The 20,825-nt window shown below is 39.7% G+C and overlaps 2 protein-coding genes across 3 annotated transcripts in view; one reads left to right on the forward strand and one right to left on the reverse strand.

Moving 5' to 3' along the window:
• The window catches only part of emilin2a (elastin microfibril interfacer 2a), a 31,661-nt gene extending 18,049 nt beyond the window's left edge, over window positions 1-13,612 (forward strand). Inside the window, exons 5-9 of the mRNA XM_062993950.1 lie at window positions 5,633-5,965; window positions 6,043-6,090; window positions 6,840-6,887; window positions 8,276-8,416; window positions 11,574-13,612. Of these exons, the coding sequence (XP_062850020.1) occupies window positions 5,633-5,965; window positions 6,043-6,090; window positions 6,840-6,887; window positions 8,276-8,416; window positions 11,574-11,902 (899 nt within the window). The 3' untranslated portion in view covers window positions 11,903-13,612. The remainder of the gene's footprint in view (window positions 1-5,632; window positions 5,966-6,042; window positions 6,091-6,839; window positions 6,888-8,275; window positions 8,417-11,573) is intronic.
• Window positions 13,613-13,738: 126 nt separating this feature from the next.
• lpin2 (lipin 2) overlaps window positions 13,739-20,825 on the reverse strand; it is a 36,172-nt gene continuing 29,085 nt past the window's right edge. For both annotated transcript variants that reach the window (XM_062993951.1, XM_062993952.1), the window contains exons 17-19: window positions 20,454-20,568; window positions 19,716-19,819; window positions 13,739-15,975 (exon numbers count right to left, since the gene is read on the reverse strand). In XM_062993951.1, coding sequence (XP_062850021.1) covers window positions 15,828-15,975; window positions 19,716-19,819; window positions 20,454-20,568 — 367 coding nt within the window. In that variant the 3' untranslated portion in view covers window positions 13,739-15,827. The remainder of the gene's footprint in view (window positions 15,976-19,715; window positions 19,820-20,453; window positions 20,569-20,825) is intronic.

The raw sequence follows: 20,825 nt of genomic DNA on the forward strand, positions 1-20,825 counted from the left end.
TTCAAAGACAGCAGTTGGATGTGACGCTGAGCACGTGCACTCAGCTTCTTTGGACGACCAAGGCGAGGTCTGTTCTGAGTGGACCCTGCTCTAAAACGCTGGATGATCTTGGCCACTGTGCTGCAGCTCAGTTTCAGGGTGTTGGCAATCTTCTTGTAGCCTTGGAAATCTTCATGTAGCGCAACAATTCGTCTTTTAAGATCCTCAGAGAGTTCTTTGCCATGAGGTGCCATGTTGGAACTTTCAGTGACCAGTATGAGAGAGTGTGAGAGCTGTACTACTAAATTGAACACACCTGCTCCCTATGCACACCTGAGACCTAGCAACACTAACAAATCACATGACATTTTGGAGGGAAAATGACACGCAGTGCTCAATTTGGACATTTAGGGGTGTAGTCTCTTAGGGGTGTACTCACTTTTGTTGCCGGTGGTTTAGACATTAATGGCTGTATATTGAGTTATTTTGAGGGAAGAATAAATTTACACTGTTATATAAGCTGCACACAGACTACTTTTCATTGTGTCAAAGTGTCATTTTGTCAGTGTTGTCCCATGAAAAGATATACTTAAATATCTGCAGAAATGTGAGGGGTGTACTCACTTTTGTGATACACTGTAGATGGTTGAGTGGTTAGGAATATTCTGTTTGTTTAGCTCTTGTGTCTAAATCCAATGATTTAAAGTTTCTATAATTTTTAAATTCAAGAATCTGTCCAGAATGTTGTTCTGCCTTGCACCCAGTTTTTCTGGGTGGTGCCTGACCCAAAACAACCCTGACTAGAATGAAGCAGTTAGGGACATTTTAGGAGGAGTATTCACAGGCCTTATAGGTTGTTTTTTTTCCAAACAATTTTATAATGCAATTATAATTGTTATTTCTTCATTTTTGAACATAAACTTTACTCATGCAACAGTTAAGTGCCATAGCCACAAAACAACTTGGTTTTCTGTTTCAAAGGTTTACGCATTACTCATTCTTTTAAGCAGACTGTGGCAGGGGTGCACCATTGCACAATTCTGAAACTAATTTATACAGTTGCTCCCTCAGCGACAACACAATCTGGTGGGAAGTATGTGCTTTCTTTCTTAAATCACTCTCATGGCTATTTGCTGAATTTCTTTACTGTTTCTAAAGTTCACTGCAAATGTAATTTTTAAAGCTTTTTAAAATTCACAGATTAGGCATAACATTATGACCACCTCCTTGTTTCCACACTCACTGTCCATTTTATCAGCTCCACTTACCATATAGGAGGCCTTCGTAGTTTTACAATTACTGACTGTAGTCCATCTATTTCTTTGCATGCTTTGTAAGCCTGCTTTCACCCTGTTCTTTAATGGTCAGGACCCCCACAGGACCACTACAGAGTAGGTATTATTTGGGTGGTGGATTATTCTCAGCACTGCAGTGACACTGACATGGTGGTGTTGTGTTAGTGTGTGTTGTGCTGGTGTGAGTGGATAAGACACAGTGAGGTTTTTAAACACCTCACTGTCACTGCTGGACTGAGAATAGTCCACCAACCAAAAATATCCAGCCAACAGCGCCCCATGGGGAGCTACCTGTGACCACTGATGAAGGTCTAGAAGATGACCAACTCAAACAGCAGCAATAGATGAGCGATCGTCTCTGACTTTAGTCTATAAGGTGGACCAACAAGGTAGAAGTGTCACAGTAGGAGAGTGGACACTGAGTGGACACAGTATTCAAAAACTCCAGCAGCACTGATGTGTCTGATTCACTCATACCAGCACAACACACATTAACAGACCACCACCATGTCAGTGTCACTGCAGTGCTGAGAATGATCCACCACCTAAATAATACCTGCTCTGTGGTGGTCCTGTGGGGGTCCTGACCATTGAAGAACAGGGTGAAAGCAGGTTAAAAAGGTATGTAGAGAAACAGATGGACTACAGTCAGTGCTTCTATATGGTAAGTGGAGCTGATAAAATGGACAGTGTGTGTAGAAACAAGGAGGTGGTTTTAAGGTTATTGCTGATTGATGCAACAAAAAACTAAGACTTTTGGCTTTTACTAATGACTTCACAACTCACAGAAGGATACTCACTTGATATCAGCTCCTGGCTTCCTGAATTCATAACCTTTTCTCTGAGGAATAACCTAATCTAAATCTAACCCAAACCAAATGTTTTAGGACTATGAAATGCTCCCTAAAATGGATTTATGTGTTGCATATATTACCAAACTCCCAAGTCTTATCTGCTTCTTTCCTCTCCTCTTTCCTGTCCTTCTCGTCCTGCCGATTGATATCTTACAAGTACAGGAGGCCAGAAAACCTTTTCCCTGTGTGTGTGTGTGCTGCAGCACTCATGCAAAGTGAACCGCTTTGGGATGTGGGAGATTTTTCTATTATACTTGTTACTATAACTGGTCCTTCAGAGGAGAAATCAATTTTAAGTTGAGAATGGGAGGTGTTCCCCTGCTGGGTCAGAGTTCTCAGCCAAGGTCCAGAGCCCCATCTGGACATTTTCAGATTGGATCAGACAGACAGCAAGATTACTTCACCAAGGTTTGGACATTAGGGCAGGGTGCAGAAATCTGGTCGTTAATAACACTGTGTGTGTGTGTGTGTCTGTGTGTGTGTGTCTGTCTGTCTGTCTGTCGCTGGGCAGAGCTGCCAATCCTGTCCTTCCATTTAGTGTCCAAACTAATAGTTAAAATTACCTCCAGACCCAGATTTTCTGATAAAGCTATTTTCAATCTTGCCTCTAAAGCTTGCTAATTTATAAACATAGCCTCCATAAAGAAGGCAGTGGCAACTCCAAATTCCTGCTGTGGGTTAATGACTCCCCTCCTCCATAAATAAACACTGCATCTGAGTCATTATTGTCTACAGCATGTCTTTACAGCACTGATCACAACCACGTTCTTCAACACAGATTCTGTTATGCAGGATATTATAAGAACTAGATTCAGTGTTAGATCTTATATGCACTATACAGCATATCCCATGTGTGATCACCTGACCATGAGCCTTTTGTACATCCTGTTCCAAAACCATAGGCAATAATATGAAGTTGTAGTTTGTAGCATCAAGTCAAATTTATTTGTGTAGCACTTTTTATAATAGACATTGTCTCAAAGCAACTTTACAGCATCTATTACAAATAGACCAAAAACCCCTGTTGAGCAAGCCAAGGGTGATGAAAACTCCCTTAAATTAAAGGAAGAAACCCTGAGAAAAACCAGACTCAGCAGTGACCCCATCCTTCCTGGGTGGCCTGGAGAATAATTTGAAATTAATTAAAAATTTCTATTTGTGTGTCTCTGTATGATATTTTTCAGTTTGAAAAATGCAAAAGAGTGAGGTTAGGCACTTACTTGGACCAGAAGGTTACCACAAAGTGGGAAGCAGTTCACTTATTTTATATAATTAACAATATGCACTTTTTAGCAATGGTTGTGGCTGAAATGCCTGAACAGAATCATTTTCAGTTCATAGGAACATAGTTTGAACCTATAACCTAACATGCAAATGTCTAACCCACTTTAGACCGAGGAAGGCCATAACTAACAACATGTGTGCAGTAGCCGTCTGCTTCTTTTGACTTGCACCTGGCGGGTTCTTATGGGGATCCATATCGCACATCAATCTCTATTATCCCCCATCTTTGTGCAGGTACCATTGACCAGCCAGCCGAGGTGGTAATAGATACACATATTCGGAATAACTCAGCAATACATTGGCACTGTTATTACAGTTAAATGACTGTCAGTCGTCTGTCACTTTTTAGTTGACGTCCCTCTCTCTAAACGATGACAGTAAATGAGCATTAAGACGAAACTTTAAAAATTAAATTCACTTAACCAAACTATCGGTTTATATTATCTATATCCCAAAAGAAACAATATTTAAACAATACATGAAGTAAAACAATGTATAATGGATTTAAACCCTTTGATCACCACTCTACACTACCCTTTGACAAACTCTGTCCCAATGGGAAGAGCTACTCATTTATAAAAATTAAAGTCAGTTGTGAAACTAAAATTTTCAATAGGTTTATTAACCCACCAGATGGTATGTAGACAAAATCTTTAACTCAGTTCTGTTGCATTCCTGGATACCTGAATCTTCTTAAAATACACACATAGAGAAAAACTTTCATTTTTGGTATATTAGGGTATTTTCACTTGTTTTTCTTACTCTGATTTACCTCCCAGCACTACTTTTATACTTTTAACCAAGACAGTTTTTAGCCTCTGACCATAGTTAGTAAAACTTAAGTTGAATTGTAAATTTATAACACATCACTCCAAAAAAAAACATTTATTCATTCATTCATTTTCTTATCCGCTTATCCAATTAGGGTCGCGGGGAAGGGGGGATATCCCAGCTTTTTAATGGGCGCAAGGCACACAGTAACACCCTGGACGGGACGCCAGCCCATTGCAGGGCAGACACACATACACACACCCATTCACTTATAGAGCAATTCAGTGTCTCCAATTAACCTGACTGCATGTTTTTGGACTGTGCGAGAAAACCGGAGCTCCCGGAGGAAACCCACACAGACACGGGGAGGACATGCAAACTCTGCACAGAAAGGACCCAGACCGCCCCGCCTGGGGATTGATCCCAGGACCTTCTTGCTGTGAGGCAACAGTGCTATCCACTAAGCCACCGTGCCGCCCCAAAAGAAACAATATTTGTGAAAATATTATATGACAACAACATGACACTTGGAAAAGATGGCTTTTATAAACTTGGTAGCTGGCCAACTCTCCCTCTGGACTTGAATTAGACTTAAACTTGAACATAATATATCTATGTATCTCAGGCATTGCACTAGACAATATGTGGTTTCCTTCATCTCTTCAGCAGACCCATGGAACATTCTCAGTCAGATGCCAATTATCTTAAGGGAAATGGGCTTTACGTGTGTGTTTCTGAGATACCTGGTGTTACGTGAACAATGGTGACGCAGGAGCTCGGGCCGGGTGCAGCCTGAATGCACAACATGACCGATACAGAGGAAGACTCATGGGATTCAAGCTGCTGCTTTGTTTTACTTAAATCAGTTGGGAGCAGAGAGAAAAATAGGCAATTACAGAGTTGACTAGACCCTTGTGGGGTGAGTGACGCATGCTACAGTCAGAGGAGACATCCGCAGTTGGGCGACACAGCCATGAGAATAATATAAAGTTAAATCATTAATGGCTCAATACTCAGGCATGAGACTACAATTCTGAGTGTAATGAGGGACTGTAAGTATTTTGAGGAAATAATCTTGTCTCCTGATGAAGCATCTCTTGAGGAAAAACAGATTACAGAGCACAAAGTGTACCCTGTTTTAAATGTGCAACTGAGTTAAATTAATTATCAAAATTAAAATCTTTGCCTACAGCACATTGCTTCCTGCGCTTTATAAAGAGCAAGGACAGTAAATTGTCAGCATGTATCAGTGAAATATAATTAAAATAAGTTTTATCAGAGTTGAGTGAAAATCCTTGTATGATTAGTCACTTTTTTTCATTTCTCTTGTATTGTAATTTGTATTGTATTGTATTCATCACTAGCTCTCATATACTTTTTGCATAAATGTTTGATCTGCCAGCCTTTGTTTCACAAGCTGAGTCATAACACATGCACTCTCTTTCACAGGAGTGTCCTCAGGCCAGGAGAATTTACAAGATTCAAGGATTTTAATCCCACCAAGAATGTATATACCACATATCCGAATCCCTCTGATAATTCCCCAGAGGACGGTTCCCGATATATCCCGAAATCCAGTTCACCAGCCCCCTGCTGTACCCTTAATCCCACGTCAGCCCTATGGTCCAGTGCAGCCGTCAACTCCGCATTTACAGCCAAACCAGCATGTCCTTGTGACTGGAGAAGCCGGACCACCTGGATACGCACGCCATGTCCCCATTCGAAGAGAGCGCGGATCTATTTACTCTGGGAAACCTGTAAATGGATTTGCAGGTGGTCCAGGTAGGATAACATGCAAACTGTTAATACGTTCAATAATCATTCAAAATCACTCATTTCCTCTCTTTCTCTCATGGCAGGTTATCCTCAGGTCAATCCGGTTTCATATAAACCCCAACAAAGGGCAGGTAGATAATTAAATAATTACAGTTGAAGTCAAAACTTTTACATGCCTTGAGATTTTCAATAACGTCTGCAACACACACTGCTTTGTTTAAAAACCTTTTTAAATTTGAATTCTTTCACAAGTTTATTGTAGGTTTTTCTGATTTCATGAAAATAATGGGTCAAATACAGTGGACACAAAAAGTATTTAAGGACCTCGACTTTTTACACACTTTGTGTTGTGGATTTGGTTTTTAAATTGATATAATTGGCATTTATGTCCATTAGTCAACACTGTATCAACCATAATGTCCCATAGTGAAATGTGTTTTTAAAGTGTTTCAAATGGTATTCAATTGATAACTGAAATGTCTTATTTACAAAAGTATTCAGACTCTTGTGGTCAGGCGTATCCTGTTTGATACACATGACTACAATGTTACTTGTAGTAATTTCTGAACAAGATCTGTCCCAAGATTAACAAACATCTGCTAATAAAAATAATTCTTCATTATTGAAGTACAAATTTGTTACAAAGGTTGCGAAGAAAACTGTCACAGTGCTAAAAAGAACTTTGTTTAGATGGTTTGACACCCCCTCACCCTTCCTTTGTCACTGTATAATTCGACCTCTGGAAATATTCAAACCTAACAATACTAAATACAGTTGAGTGTTTCAGGAGATTGACCCTTTACATTGTATTGTGGTAAATGTATTAAGTATTGTCGTACCATGTCATTCATCAGTATTAATGGGGCTTTGTTTTTTATAGTTTCCCAACTGAAATGGAATCCTGCACAAAGACTTGTAGCAACTCCAGGTACAATTAAACACTTGGTTTTCCTTTCTGGAATGAAGTAGGAACTGTTGGCAGATATTAAAAACTTTTTTTTTTGTTTTTTTATGTTTTGCTTTTTATAAGTTGATATGATTTCTCTCCATGGAAGCCACTCAGATTCTTGTACAGTCACTTGTAATCTCACGGCTGGACTACTACAACTCCCTCCTGGCAGGTGCTCCTATGTCCACTATTAAACCCTTGCAGCTCATTCACAATGCAGCTGCTTGTCTGGCTTTCTCCCCATTTAGCGCACTCAATTTTGTCTTCCGCTGCTGAGAGATGCCAGATTGCATCCAAGGAGAGCACGTCGCTGTACACGCCTCTTTCGACACGTGCACAGCCCTCCTCTTCTCGTCCATGCATTCTGCACAGGCGGATATGTTGGCCAATTAGTATCTGCCGCAGGCACTGCCAATTATGCCCACTAGATGGCGCCCAGCCAACCAGTGGCAACATCAAGTTTCAAACCGGGGAGTTCAAAATCTCGGTGCTGGTGTGCAAGCGGAATATCCCGCTGCGCCACCCAGGCACCTACTTTTTAACCAACCTAAACACTGCCACATCACCTCACTGCTGCATTCTCTTCACTGGCTACCTGTAGCTGCACGCATACAGTTTAAAACACTGATGCTCGCCTACAAAGTCAAAAATAGACCAGCCCCAAGTTACCTTCGAGGTCTAATCAAACCCTGCAACCTCCGAGCCACTAGTTTTGCTCGACTTGCAACCTCACCCAGAACTCGAGGAAGACATGCATCAAGGCTTTTCTCTGTACTTGCACCCAAGTGGTGGAACAAGCTTCCCTTGTCTGTCTGAGTCTCTTGCTGTCTTCAAAAGACGATTAAAAACCCACCTCTTTACTAAGCACTCAAGCTGACTTGTACTTACTTACTAATGCTCTTATTCATCTCTTGCACAAGAAAAAAACACTTTGGTTCTAACAGGGTTTCAGCAGATTAGTATTGTAAGACTGTTGTCTACTTAAACAAGAGTAAGGTAATGTTCACTATGGAAGCACTTCTGTAAGTCACTCTGGATAAGAGCATCTGCTAAACGCCAAAAATGTAAAATATGAAAACAGCAGACTCATTAATTTAGGATTTTTATTCCCACCCCCTATCCACAGTTTGTTATATGATATTTGGTATGGCTATGTTGCTGCATTTTTTTTTTTTTTTTATTATCACACAGGATTGACAGATGTTCCTTGTTTTAGTCTGGTTAGAAAGCATATTTTAAGCATCTAAAACAGTCTGTAAAAAACCATGTTTAGTGGAACTGCTGAGTAAAACCCTTAAGGTATAAATGTATTAAGCATATAGACATAATCCATTACATGAACACAAATTTTTGTACCTCTTTTACAGTAGCATCAGAAAGACATTTGTATGAAGAGCCCTTCTCCTTCTCAGCTGGTCTCACACAGCAGGCATTGTTAGGTGACTTTGGTATCATCCGCTTCAATAAGGTTCTGGTTAACGATGGAGGACACTACAATCCTGAAACAGGTAAAACATTCACCTCAAGTCTTACACTCACAGTCAAAATTATTTAACCCCACTGCATATTATGTTTATTAGCAACATTTGCAAACTTTTAGCTTTTTGCCAATCAAAACCAATCAAACAAAGACAATTTAAAGAACTCAACACAGCTAATAGAACTAATATAAAAATGCCACTTTTAATGACAACTGCAATCATAAGTTCACATTTGCATCACATTTGCAAATCAGGTTTTGTCTCAAGCACACCTGATACAACCAATCAAGGGCTTCATTAGGGGGTTGTCGACTGTGACATTTAATTGCATGTTAGAAATAAGGCAAAGTTAGGAGAGTAGTTCAAAAAGTTAAGAGAAGATATAATTGCCTTGCACAAACCATGAAAAGGATATAAAATATAGCAAAGGCACTGAATGTTTCTAGAGATACAGCTGGACGAATAGTTTACAAATTGAAAGTTAAAGAAACACTGGCTACACTACCTGGAGGTGGTACAAAGAGCGCTGCTACCAGATTCCTGAGGAGGCAGCTGGTCAAAAACCATTGACATTTCAGTTTGCACAGTAAGGCTCATATTAAACACTGAAGGTTTCCATGCCCCAACTCAATACCTACACCTCTACTGACCCAAAAACACAAGAAAAGTTTGATATGCTCAAAATCATATAAATAAGCCACAGTTTTGGGATTCTGTTCTGTGGAGCAATCAAAGAAAACTGGAACTTTTCAGACCTGTGGATCAGCAGTATGTCTGGAGGAGAAGGAATAAAGCATACATTGAAAAGAACACCCTGCCTAAAGTGAAGTATGGCGGTGGCTCAATGATGCTCTGGGGCTGCAGCGTGTGGAGGGCAAGATGAATTTAATTATGAATCAGGAAATCCTAGAAGAAAATGTCATGCCTTCTCTGAAGAAGCTGAAGATGGACATCATTGGACCTTTCACCAAGTCCACCAAGGCTCGATTACATAAGAAGTCCTGGAAGATTCTGGTGTGATCGTTACAGTCGCTTGACGTGAACCACGTAGAAAATCTTTTGTGGGATTTGAAAAAGGTGGTTACAGAATGCACCAAGGATATTAGTGAACTGAAGGCCATTGCCCATGAGGAATGGGTTAAGGTTCCTCAGAAACGCTGCCAGACGCTGGTGTCTGGCCATGCATCTCATTGGCAGCAAAAGAGTGCTCTACTACATTTATATTTTCAGCATTTAGCAGACGCCTTTATCCAAAGCGACTTACATTACAATTACAGTATACAGTCTGAGCAACTGAGGGTTAAGGGCCTTGCTCAAGGGCCCAACAGCAGCAACCTGGCAGTGGTGGGGCTTGAACCAGCGACCCTCTGATCACTGGTCCAGTACCTTAACCACTAGGCTACAGCTGGCCCTATGATCCCTCTACTAAGTATTAACGATTCTTGTCATTGAATAATTATAATTCAACTGCAGTAGTCAATAAAAGTGGTATTTTGTGTTGAGGTTGGACAAATGCTTGTTACATTAGTTGTGTTGAGCTATTTAAATTGCAAATATTTTAAATGGAACTATATAAATATACACCGATCAACCATACCAGTAAAACCACATCCTTGTTTCTACATTCACTGTCCATTTTATCAGCTCCACTTACCATATAGAAGCACTTTGTAGTTCTACAATTACTGACTACACTCCATCTATTTCTCTACATACCTTTTTAGCCTGCTTTCACCCTGTTCTTCAATGGTCAGGACCCCCACAGGGCCACCACAGAGCAGGTATTACTTAGGTGGTGGATGATTCTCAGCACTGCAGTGACACTGACATGGTGGTGGTGTGTTAGAGTGTGTTGTGCTGGTATGAGTGGATCAGACACAGCAGCATTGCTGGAGTTTTTAAATACCGTGTCCAGTCACTGTTCACTCTATTAGACACTCCTACCTAGTTGGTCCACCTTGTAGATGTAAAGTCAGAGACGATCGCTCATCTATTGCTGCTGTTTGAGCTGGTCTTCTAGACCTTCATCAATGGTCACAGGACGCTGCCCACGGGGCGCTGTTGGCTGGATATTTTTTGTTGGTGGACTATTCTTAGTCCAGCAGTGACAGTGAGGTGTTTAAAAACTCCATCAGCATTGCTGTGTCTTATCCACTCATACCAGCACAACACACACTAACACACCACCACCATGTCAGTGTCACTGCAGTGCTGAGAATGATCCACCACCTAAATAATACCTGCTCTGTAGTGGTCCTGTGGGGGTCCTGACCATTGAAGAACAGCATGAAAGGGGGTTAACAAAGCATGTAGAGAAACAGATGGACTACAGTCAGTGATTGTAGAACTACAAAGTGCTTCTATATGCTTCTAAGTGGAGCTGATAAAATGAACAGTGAGTGTAAAAACAAGGAGGAGGTTTTAATGTTATGGCTGATCAGTGTACACTTTATTACTTTGTTAATGGTTGCTTTACAAATATTAGCAAGAAAAAGTCTAGTCGCCTACAATTCAGAGCTGGATTGCAAAAGATGTTTTTGGTAAAAACTGAATAAAAATCATTGGCTAATCAGAAGATAAAAAAATTACTCCCAGTTAGGTGTTTCTGAGCCACTGTAAGGTTTCCCCTGGGGCTTTTCCTTCAGGAATATTGGCACACACACTTTCTACAGCAGAAGTTCGTTTTGAGATTTAAATCATTTGTGTGAATTTATGATTGAACCACACTTTTGTCCAAAAAAAAACATTATATAAGCTGCTTTACATTACTCTTGGCGTAGAGGCTAATGCTTAGTTTTGGACCAGGGGCTTCTTTCCTACTATTTATTTTCAAAGCTTATTGTAATGCAAATCTTGCTCAGACACTGGCATCGTGTTCCAGCAGTCTCTCGTTGTGGTTCTTTGATTAAATTTGACCATCCAGGTCAAATTCAGCATAGTGACAGGGTCCAATGTTTCAGGTACTTTTTAATAGGTAAAGCTTAATAGTTATATTTATATGGGCACATAGAAATCACCAGCTGTAGACACTAAAAGGGAGTCAAAAGACCATGCCAAAATGCTTATAGAGCACACCACCAAATTAATATTCAACATGGCTGTTCGTATATTTTTGAAAAATAACTGAAGCAGTCAGTGCATAACTTAGCTGGCAGCTGAATATTGTTTTTTGCACACTCCACAGGAATCTTCACAGTGCCCGTGAGCGGACGTTATATGGTATCGGCTGTGCTCGTAGCTCCTCGGCGTGAGCGGGTCGAGGCTGTGCTTTCAGTGTCCGAGCACAGAGTGCAGAAGTTGGACTCGGCAGGCTATGGGGGGCTCGATGAACACCGCGCATCAAGACCTTGTCAGTGTGGCGGCTCAGCGGCACTCAGCCTCGTCCTCTCACTGCGGGCAGGAGATCATGTAGCACTGGTGCGCACAGCCGGAGCGCTTGCCCTCTCCGAGGCGAGAGAGATCCTCTCCACGTTCAGCGCCGTATTTCTGTACTCGCCTCAGGCTCACAGATAACATCCAGACAGAAAACACACACTACAGAGGACACATACACAAGCCAAAAACACTAAGGAAAACATTGCTTAGCTTTGGCTTGCCTTGAGAAACAATTGCAGCAAACAGCTAAGGTGCCAGACGACGTTCTCAATCCAAGAAAGCAGTGCACCAAGATATTTACTTGTTACACAATTTCTCTGTATCTTGTTTTTATGTAAAAAGCTGATTTATAGATATTACATATACTTTAAAATGAATCGACTATTATATGTTTTGGACTTCTGATCAGATTACAGTGAATCATTACAAGCTAGTAAACCGTAATTCAAAGGTTTTATATGAGTTACAACCAATGATGGTGGTAACAATACACAAATAGCTACTGAAGTTACTTTTGCGATGACTATTTACTCCTACGTGAATAAATTTGTAAAAGCAGGAAAATGATTTTACTCTTCAGCTTTGTTCATCCCGCCGTTGTGATGAATTACTTTACGCATGTTGTGTTTACGCCATGTAGAGTGCTTGAATACTAAAGAGGAAGTCATTTGGGATTAGGTCTGTGCTTCAAAATCCCCCATCATGCACAACATTTATTTGCTAAGCTAATGATGTTGAGGTTTAAATTCAGTTAAATCTAAAAATCATGGCGGCTCAGGTGGCGCAGCGGTAAAAACACACGCTGGAACCAGAGCTGGGATCTCGAATACATCGTAGCTTCGTTCTCCTCAATCAGAGCAGGGATCGGCATTGGTGGAGAGGAAGCATGATGCAATCAGGCAATTGGATGCGCTAAAAGGGAGAAAAAAGTGCAGAAAATGCATAAATAATATATAAAAAAAATCTAAAACTTTTGACTATGAAGCACTGCTAACATTTATGACATTTAAGCAGATGCCTGACTGGCAGCTGGGCAGTGGTGGGGCTTGAACCACCAACCTTCTAATCACTAGTCCAGTACTTTAACCACTATCCTACCACCGCCCCTGTTTCATAAGTCATATGCAGCAAGAATATGCAGGTTTACCGTTCTTTATAATTTAATAGATATTAATATGCACGATGGTAGCATTTATTTACATTAACATACTACTTAAGGCTTTTTACTTTGAGTAGTAGTTATTTGGAGGAGTACTTTTGGCTACTCTTTTCACCACTATTTAGTGGTCGGACATATTTTGTAATACAGCAGCACACTACAATGCAGGAGAAATGACAGTAGAAACACATTCATGGTACAAGTTATGGTTTGTGTGAAAATTCTTAGATCGAGCTCCGAATAAAAGATCCAGTCTGTCCCAGAAATAACAAATGTTTGTTAATATTTGCACAGCAAATCATGGCAGAAAAAACCTCTAGTACACTGGCGAACACCAAGTACAACACCTGTATTTACAGATAACTACAGTGATAAGTAGTAAGGGGTTAGAATGCTAGAATTTCAAGCATTTCTAAACTAGCTTCTTGAAATGACGGATAGCAAGGATCAAGCCAAGAGCTGACTTCTTACAGAGGCTGAAAGTGAAAATGTTCTTCCAACCCTCTTATTCTTTTTACACAAGACACTATGAACTATTGTTTGGATAGTCCATCTTATTTATTGCAACATTTCTTGTACAACTGGATAAGACACAGATATAAAGGCTATGTGAAAACACTGTACTTAAAAAAAAAGTTTGACTTGTGGTATTAATCACCAAAAACATGTACTGATTTTCACAATGTACAAAATGCATTTCATTTTTTTCCAGTCACTGATGTGCCTTTTTTCTCTGCATTTTGTCGATTAAAACCCTTCATTCTTCACATAAAATCTTAGTAAAGATGGAAGAAATGAGTAGATTAGCAAATCACTTTGTAATAAATGCATTTTAATAGTTTTTTGGTTTTATAAACATTTTCCAAAACAGTCTCCATAAATTCATACAGTAAGTATATGTTAAAAGGTATTTATATGGTCTTACACGGTAACTTCAATCTTTACATAAACACCAAAACAAACTTCAGCATCAGCAAATAAAAACATATAAAATAAACACCAAATCAAGAGTAATGAACAGTAATTATAAAGGTCTTTTTTTAATCTTTTAACAACCCTCCTAAATGAGTGTGTCCATCCCACACAAGAAGTTTTACTTTCATAGAAAGAATGGAATCACTTTGTTAATCATTAACAGACAGATTACTCACTACACATCATAAAGACAAAATGTGCTCTAACTAATCAAACAGCCAAACCACGCCTATTGTATTTCCTCCAAAAAATGTTAAACCTGTACATGTTCTTCTGGAAATAAAGTACTCGTTTTTTGTGCGGAGTGTGTGCAAGCCTCTTCAACGTACAGTGAACCTAAAACAACTTAGAAGAGAACCTAGAAACAAACACGATACGCAGTTAGTCAGGCAAAGACCGGCTTGTCTTAATATTCTATTGACAACAGACACCTCAATTAGCAGATGTCTAATAAAAAAGGCTGATTCCTATTGGAAATTAGCTGCATTCTACTAAAAAAACACATTACAATTTGTACATGCTTTGATGGTATTACTGTTACAAAATACCTCTATAACTACAGACGGTCTTTACCAGCACACTATCAACACATTTTTTTAGCCTGCCTGTCAAGACTATAATACCCTTACTAGAACTTTACTAAACATACGCAATAAATGTATTTACTGGTTAATGTGACTAATATACTTTCAGCCTATCAAAAAAGGTCTAATTTACCAGCTATACCAAATCAACAGTAAAATGTGCACATTATCTCTTATTACTATCATGAAAATAAGAACTGAGGACCGCTGAATAGCTTCCAATGATGATGCAGTCCTTTCGTCAAGTGCAAGAGGATCCCCGGTGTTCTTTTGGCTTGCTGCTGAAAGTGCGATCGGTAAGGCATTGCAAAAGCAGCATGACAAAGAAATTCTTAATGAGTGGAAAACACCTGGAAAACAGATGCAAGCTTTCCTTAATGTGGTGGGCCTAAACGCTGGAGCTGAAAGCCTGAGTGTATCATCAGGCCGAAGCTGTGCAGGGATAAAAAAAAAAAAACAGCATATTCAGCAACGCAGCTGATTAGCACTTACTTCAATAGCAGCACCAAAAGACAAGTCAGGTATTTCTGATCATGCCTCATTTTTTAGCATTACACAGGCAGCCAGGACTTCATTCACCACGTTTTAGAGGCAGTAATATTATTCATTCTTATGCCATAATAGTTCATTATTATAAACAGATAAATATATTAGCATTAAATAAATACTATTATTAATTTCTTTTGTAATCCTATGTTTCCTCACACGCTTCATTTTCTGTTCTCTACTAAACATGCTGTATTACTGCACCCATAGTGTGGCCGGTGACCACATAGGCCTCAAGACTAAACACTGGCCTACGCTGGACCACCACAGTATTGATAAAGACCTACACGGTGTAAGGACTGGCCTGCCAAAAAATTAAACAGACCACAACTAATGGTATGAAAGTAATTAACACGGGTATGTCCGCATAATTAATGGGGCCAGGTTAGATGCTTTTAAGAAAAGCATTCATCATATAAATTAGAAAGAACATCTATTACAAACCAGAGAAGCAAATTAGCACTCAGACAGGCTAATTATCCCCCTGATGTGTGCAGCCCACCCAGAGGTTCAATGTGACCTTTAGATCTGCTTCAACAGCTTAACTACTGTACTGTACTGTTCATATTAGAACAGATATCCCATACAATTATTCCAAATGGTACACAGCATGGCTCAGATATTGATGAAAAAATGGTATCAAGTTGCAGCTATGGGTGTGAGAACTTTCTTGCAATGCTTTACCTTCAAAGAACGTTAATTCACTTAATCTGGTAAATTATTTTACCAAAAATTTGAGTTTGTACAGAAAGAAACAGTTCCTTTTTTTTTTTTTTTTTTGAAACAGGTTAAGGCTGGCCTACAAGAGCAAGTCTTCAGGACTGATCTTAGGGATGGGTTGTCTCCAAAAACAAAAGGTGCTGAACTCGGGAAAGCTGAACGCTGAACTCTGTTCTTTATTCAGCAAGGGAAACACATGCTCCACCAGTTCACTCAACCGGCTGTACCTGCACAGAGACAGCAAGATGACAGAACACACACAAACTCATTCAGTGTGTTTTAACTAAACAGTCAAATATTTAGAGGAAAATTTTTTGTGCTTGATTTACTTTGTGAGTACAAGAGGCAGTCATATACAGTGGTGTTCAAAAAAATAGCAGTCACACATCATTAACCTGATAAACCACCGTTTTTAGTAGAAAATATATTTCTACAAATAATTTACTTGATAGTGTAGTAGAGTAATGAAAACAAAACAAACCCAACAATTAACACATGCATGCTGCTTATTCTGAGTAATCGAAGCATTGATTGAAAGTGGGTTGTTCAAAATAATAGCAGTGAGAAGTTCAACTGGTGACGGCATTCATTCTGCAGAAGAACGGGTGTCAATGTTCGCCCTTATTTAAGGTAGGAGGGTGGCAAATGTTGCACATGTTGGTCATAGCGCATTTCCTTCTGAAATACTGGGTAAAATGGGTTGTTCCAGACATTGTTCTGATGAACAGAGTCATTTGATTAAAAAGTTGATTGTAGAGGGAAAAAACATACAGAGAAGTGCAGCAAATTATTGGCTGCTCAGCTAAAATGATCTCAAATGCCTTGAAGTGACAACCAAAACCTGAAGGATGCAAAAGGAAGCGTGGAACTACTGTTTGAATGGATCAAAGAATAGCCAGAATGGCAAAGGTTCAGCCAGTGATCACCTTCAGAAAGATCAAGGAACATCTGAAGTTACCAGTGAGTACAGAAGATGATTAAGTGAAGCCAATTTACCAGCAAGAACTCCTGCAAAGTCCCGTTGTTAAGAAAAAGACGTGTCCTGAATGGGTTCAAATCTGCCAAGGAACACATTGACTGGTCCAAAGAGAAATGGCTCAACATTTTGTGAACTGATGAAAGCAAAATTGTTCTTTTTGGGTCTAGTGGCCGTAGACAGTATGTCAGACGACCCTTGAGCTCTGAATTCAAGCCAAAGTTCACTGTGAAGACAGTAAAGCATGGTGGTACAAAATGATGATATGGGGATGTTTTTTTATACCGTGGTGTTACGTCTATTTATCACATACGAGGGATCATGGATCAGTTTAAATATATCAGAATACTTGAGGAGATCATGTTGCCCTATGTCGAAGAAGAAATGTCCGTAAAATAGGTGTTTCAACTTGACAATGACCCAAAACATCTTGGTTACAGACAAACAAGATTGAGGTAATAGAGTGGACAGCCCAATCCCCTGACATCAATCCCATAGAGAACTTGTGTTCTGATATCTGAAACACGTTTTTTTTTTAGGCAAAACCCAAAAATGCAGAAGAACTGTGGAATGTAGTCTAATCATCCTGGACTGGAATACCTGTTCAGAGGTGCCAGAAGTTGGTCGACTCCATGCAACACAGATCTTGGAAACAATTGTTATGCCACTAAATATTAGTTCAGGGACTACCCTGGACATCGCGCTAATCCATCTAACCCCCGCACCCAATACACTGATCAGCCATAACATTAAAACCACCTCCTTGTTTCTACACTCACTGTCCATTTTATCAGCTCCACTTACCATATAGAAGCACTTTGTAGTTCTACAATTACTGACTGTAGTCCATCCAACTCTGTTACATGCTTTTTTAGATTGCTTTCACCCTGTGCTTCAATGGTCAGGACCACCACGGGACCACCAGAGAGCAGGTATTATTTAAGTGGTGGATGATTCTCAGCACTGCAGTGACACTGACATGGTGGTGGTGTGTTAGTGTGTGTTGTGCTGGTATGAGTGGATCAGACACAGCAGCGTTGCTAGAGTTGTTAAATACTGTGTCCACTCACTGTCCACTCTATTAGACACTCCCACCTAGTTGGTTCACTTTGTAGATGTAAAGTCAGAGACGATCGCTCATCTATTGCTGCTGTTTTGCTGTTTGAGTTGGTCATCTTCTAGACCTTCATCAATGGTCACAGGACGCTGCCCACTGGGCACTGTTGGCTGGATATTTTTGGTTGGTGAACTATTCTCAGTCCAGCAGTGACAGTGAGGTGTTTAAAAACTCCAGCAGTGCTGCTGTGTCTTATCCACTCATACCAGCACAACACACAAACACACCACCACCAAGTCAGTGTCACTGCAGTGCTGAGAATGACCCACCACCCAAATAATACCTACTCTGTAGTAGTCCTGGGAGAGTCCTGACCATTGAAGGGCAGCATGAAAGGGGGTTAACAAAGCATGCAGAGAAACAGATTGACTACAGTCAGTAATTGCAGAACTACAAAGTGCTTCTATATGGTAAGTGAAGCCGATAAAATGGACATTATGTGTAGAAACAAGGAGGTGGTTTTAATGTTATGGCTAATCGGTATATATAACTAATCATGCCTGTGTAGACAACCTGCTGGCCTGCTAAGTGTAATAGACCACCAGAGCTACCTTCAACAAATAAGTGTAAACAGGATTTGGACATTTATGTATTCATTTATTAATTGTATCATTCTGTCATTTCATCATTCTGCTCTGCAATCTAAAGCCTAGACACACTGGGGACATAATGGAAACACCTTGCATACACAGTCAATCCACATACTGGAAAATTATTTGAAGGTTTAATTTAGACTCATGCAGACGCAAAGACAACATATCAAACTATATGAAGACAAAGCCAAGTGATGAACCCAGTTTAGTAGCTGTCTGGCATTACCATTACAGCAGTCCAGTATTTGAACCACCACTGGTAGAGTGGGTGCTACACAGCAGCATTGGTCCTGGGGATCTGGGTTCAACTATTATCACCGGTCACAGTCTGTAATAGATTTGTCATGTTCTTTCAGTGTCCATGTGGGTTTCCTCCAGGTACTATAATTTCATCCCACATCCAGATACATGCAGAATGTGGATTGGTAACTCTCACATTGCTCTTAGAAAATACATGTGCAAGTTATCTTGGGATAGACTGGTGACCTAGGTTGTATTCCTACCATAAGTATTCCCAGCATAAGCTTGACCAAGATGAAGAACTTAGTTATTATTATTATTTTTAACCCTTATGGTTTTTTTCATGACAGGATAGCCCCTTGGCTTGCTCAACAGGGGTTTTTGGTCTGTTAGTCCTGGATTCTATAAAGTTGTTTTAAGACAATGTCTATTGTAAAAAGTGCTATACCAATAAATTTTGACTTAACTTTGACTTGAGGATAGGTATGTTTGTTCTCTGTGAGCCCCCAGTGTCCTGGTATCTAGCAAAAGTATACATTGCAATTGTATACTGGATTTTCCTCAGGATGTTTTTTAGGGTTGGGTGGTCTGGTGACAGGGTTTCCAGTGATTTCAAACAGGCCATTATGTCAGAGCACATTCTTGCTTTAGTTTGTCATTTTCTAGAAGTTCCAAAGTTGTGGTAGTATTGCCTTACCTGTGTACCTGAGGGTTTTCGAGCCATCTGTGTATATAGAAATTAAGTTTGGAAACTTCTGTCTGACATTGATAAAGCTTTGTTGGTATGTGCTGGGGAAGGGGAGGGTGGGTTTGGGTAAGGTGGTGTTCTGAGTGGCTGGATGTGTAAAGCACTGGTTAAAAAATGAATGAATAAGTGAATAAAATAAATGAAAGGGTTTGGTGTTCATTGGTGGTATTTAGAGATTAATGTTTTTTTGTACAGTTCTTCCTCTTTCGTGGCCATGGTTTGAACAAAAAATTAGAATTAATTAAAATGAATTAGAATAAAGCTCTGTAGATTTAAGTTAAGTATGTGCTTACGATGTCTTGTTGCCTTTGGTTTGCTCCTGAATTAGTTCTCCTTTAGGGTTTACCGTGAAGATCCTGCAGACAGGCACGCCAACCTCTTTATAGGCAAACACATCCTACAAGAAAAGAACCAGACTTACACCACAGGCTATGGAAAATCTTTCCAACAAGTACATAAACATGTCAGAAAGTGAAACACTGATGTTCACGGCTTAAAAAACAGATGTAATCATGTCTGTAAAAGGAGCCAGCAAATTATGATGTCCTCCACCCAGACAGGCCTCTCTGAAATTTGAGCCTGAATACTGCCAGGTACTTTACAATACAAGACTTACAACATACATTAAAATATCTATTCGATCACATAGCGCTGTAACATGCCATAATTGGTGCCATATGTGAGCTGAGCATTCTGCCCTCTGCAGTTAGTTACGTGCACTGTACTCATGTAGGCCCACACTGAGCTCCACCTCCAGATGACTAAGGGGAAATGCATAAAATTTTCATGACAGGCTTTAAAAAAATCATATGAATATGACAGTGTACCAGAGTTAAATTTTGACAGTTTTGTTCATGGTTAAGGCTGTATTTTATTTTTTATTTTACACAGAATACCCACAACCTCCTGTCATCACACTGCTGGATACCTGGCAGAACACATGTGAAGCATAAATCCTCATGTTTTACCTGCCACAGCAGCTAAACTCAGATATTAAATATAAGAAGATAGTTCAGAACAATTCGACTCACGTTTGTCCTGTTTCCAAATGCAGCATAGAAGGGATTTTTGTTGGAATGGAACAGGTTCTTGATGTCAGTAAGACATTCAATCTTAAAAATCTCTGGCTTCTTTTCAATCACTTCTCTGTAAATGCAAGAGCACAAAGTAAGGACAGCATACCATATACATCTTAGCAAAATATAAAGTATATAAATGTACTGCTGCAGAAAGAAAAAACTTCTTGAGTTATGCACCCATTGCTTATAAAATACAAAAAGCCCATCTGCCTATGGTAACAGCAAACCAACTATTACATTGCTGTCTTTGATAAACATATTGATTATTTCATTATCAACTATGCTGGGAAAGTATGCGAAACCTTGTATTTAATACAAGGCATA

The sequence above is a fragment of the Trichomycterus rosablanca genome, chromosome 4 (assembly GCF_030014385.1).
Source record: "Trichomycterus rosablanca isolate fTriRos1 chromosome 4, fTriRos1.hap1, whole genome shotgun sequence".
NCBI classification, from domain to species: domain Eukaryota; kingdom Metazoa; phylum Chordata; class Actinopteri; order Siluriformes; family Trichomycteridae; genus Trichomycterus; species Trichomycterus rosablanca.